General features: G+C 37.1%; 1 protein-coding gene across 1 annotated transcript in view; it reads left to right on the top strand.

Annotated features, from left to right (window-relative positions):
- The window catches only part of ddhd1b (DDHD domain containing 1b), a 16,889-nt gene that overhangs the window by 12,246 nt on the left and 2,143 nt on the right, over positions 1 to 2,500 (top strand). The window contains exons 10-11 of the mRNA XM_058378794.1: positions 793 to 857; positions 2,207 to 2,382. Coding sequence (XP_058234777.1) covers positions 793 to 857; positions 2,207 to 2,382 — 241 coding nt within the window. The remainder of the gene's footprint in view (positions 1 to 792; positions 858 to 2,206; positions 2,383 to 2,500) is intronic.

The following is a 2,500-nucleotide window of genomic DNA, read 5'->3' on the forward strand; positions in this document are numbered from 1 at the left end:
ACCTTTTTAGGCACATTTGCATTTTTGTTCATCTTCTTTAAGGTAAAATTTCAGAAAATCCCTCTTTCATTTCATCTTTAACTCTTCTTAAGACATGAATTCGTTCCTGCTCTGATGCAGTTGCATTGTGGGTCATTAGCGTGTTGTGGTCATGATGGAGGGTAGTGGAGCGAGAAATAACCATGACTTTCAAAAAATCCTTTTCTTGCTCCAGGAAAAATCACACCACTCACATACTCTGCTTTCCAACCTTTTATGTGGTTAAATTTCATCACGTTTTAAAGACAAAAATTTAGAAAAATAAAAAAATCAACTAAAAACTAATTTATTACAAATAAAATTTATGAGTCAAGTAGAACTGGAAGATAGGATGATATGAGTCTGATAATAATAATAATAATAATAACAGAATCTTGCAATTTTCTAGACTGTATATATTTGTAAAATTATATAAAATATTATATCAAATTTACCAGAAGTGAATTTTATTTCACTGTGTAGCATTTTAAAGTAAACAGGGAGAAAATCACATTATTCAAAATGTTCTGTGAAAAAAAACCCAACACATTAAAATTATTTAATTATCCATCGCCGTAATTCACATTTAATTTAACACGTAATAAATGAATGGATTACACGCCGTCTATTTCAGAACCTGATTAAAATTTCACTAAAAAATACCATCAACAAACATTATCCTCCATCTGTCTGAAATGTTCTGTGATCATCTGTTAAATCTAATCTAATCTAATTGATTGATTTGTGTTCTTTTGTGGTGTTATTGTGTTTCAGGCGTACAGACTGGAGCCTCTGATCCTGAAACACTACAGTAACGTGGCTCCTGTGCAGATACACTGGTAACGACACCGATCACACTACACACTGTTCACACAAAAACACCAGTGTTACTGCAATTCACACAACAAACACACTTACATCCACACGCTACAGAAAACACAAACCTGAGGGCTGATGGACCGAACGTGCTCGAGGTTCGAGTGTTTATTCACCTCAGAAAAACAACTTTAATCGTGTATTTTTTTGGGCAAAAGCCTAATTCATCAGTACGGTAAAATTGTGGGCGGAGTCAATGGAAATAGATTCATTTATCAAATCTCTGACAATTTCTGACATTTTAGTAACAAAATAAATACAGTGGATCCTTGGTATACGAATGCCCTCCATTACAAATTTTGCAAGGAATTTGCATTGGCATATGAAGCATTTTTTTAGCATATGAATAAACGAACTGAACTGAATGCCATCGCATCTGTCCGGGAGTCTTTAAAAGCCTGTTAGCTTCACTGAAAGCCAACTGAAGAGAGTTTACAAATTTTACCACTTTTTTTTTTCAGTCAGTGAAAGTTGTGTGAAAGAGCCAACCCACGATACCAACGCTGCCTTCAGCATGTGTTCAAAAGCGAAGTGATTTTTTGGGTGTTTTTTGTTGACAGATTGGTGGCGTGGGTGGTCTGTTGTATTTTTATCCCAAGCTTGGTGGAATGACTTCCTGTAAGGAGCCTTGACATGGATTGCTTGGCTTGGGTCAGTTCTTTGTAAGCAGCCATAGGCTGCTTTACATACGCTTCATATGGGTCATATTTTTGTGCAGCTGGAACGGATTATATGCATTTATATTATTTTGGATGGAAAAATTAGTTTCACAATACTAGTTTTCACCTTAAGAACTCGCCTCCAGAACGATTCAATTCCTATGTCGAGGTTCCACTGTAAAATAAAAGAGAAATATTTTAGAACTTATGACACACTTCCAGTAATATATGTATTTTATATTAAATATTCTCATCTTTTTTTACCTGCAGCAGTTATAGACCCTATAAATGATTTCATTATATAATTCATTTTTTAAGTTATAGTTTTAGTTTCTGTTTCTTTCTTGCAGGATTCTTTTGCATTTCCGCTGGTGGGGGGTGTGGGGAGGGATTGTTGGGCGGCGCTGTTTTTTGTGTTTTTTGCTGACACTGTTTCAGGATAAACAATAAGATCAGCTCCAACATCTCTGTGTTTGTGTTGTTGACATGAAAAGTCAGATGAAGTAATCAAGAAGGGTATTCCAGCGCTGGTCAAGGATGTTCCAGCTCCCCCCCATGTGAATCTGGAGTATATCTGTAGCTTTAGCAGCTCAGTAGCTTACAATAACCTGTGTGTGTGTGTGTGTGTGTGTGTGTGTGTGTGTGAGAGACAGGTACAACACTAGCAGCCCTGCCCCATATGATGAGATGCGGGCAGTATTTCTGACTCCTCTCAAAGAGTGTGTGTCTCTGTCAGAGGGCGAGAACACACCGAGTCCCTGCACATCCCCCCCACAGCAGCGCAGAGTGGGAGAGTCCATTACCAACCTGGGAAGAGCTAGCATCATGGGTAACACACACTTTTTAAAACACAAATTGAATATAATAATATTCTGTTATTGATCATGTAACATTGACATTTGTGTATGTGTGTGTGTGTATGTGTGTGTGTGTGTGTCTGTGTGTGT

This window comes from Hemibagrus wyckioides, linkage group LG25 (assembly GCF_019097595.1).
Source record: "Hemibagrus wyckioides isolate EC202008001 linkage group LG25, SWU_Hwy_1.0, whole genome shotgun sequence".
NCBI classification, from domain to species: domain Eukaryota; kingdom Metazoa; phylum Chordata; class Actinopteri; order Siluriformes; family Bagridae; genus Hemibagrus; species Hemibagrus wyckioides.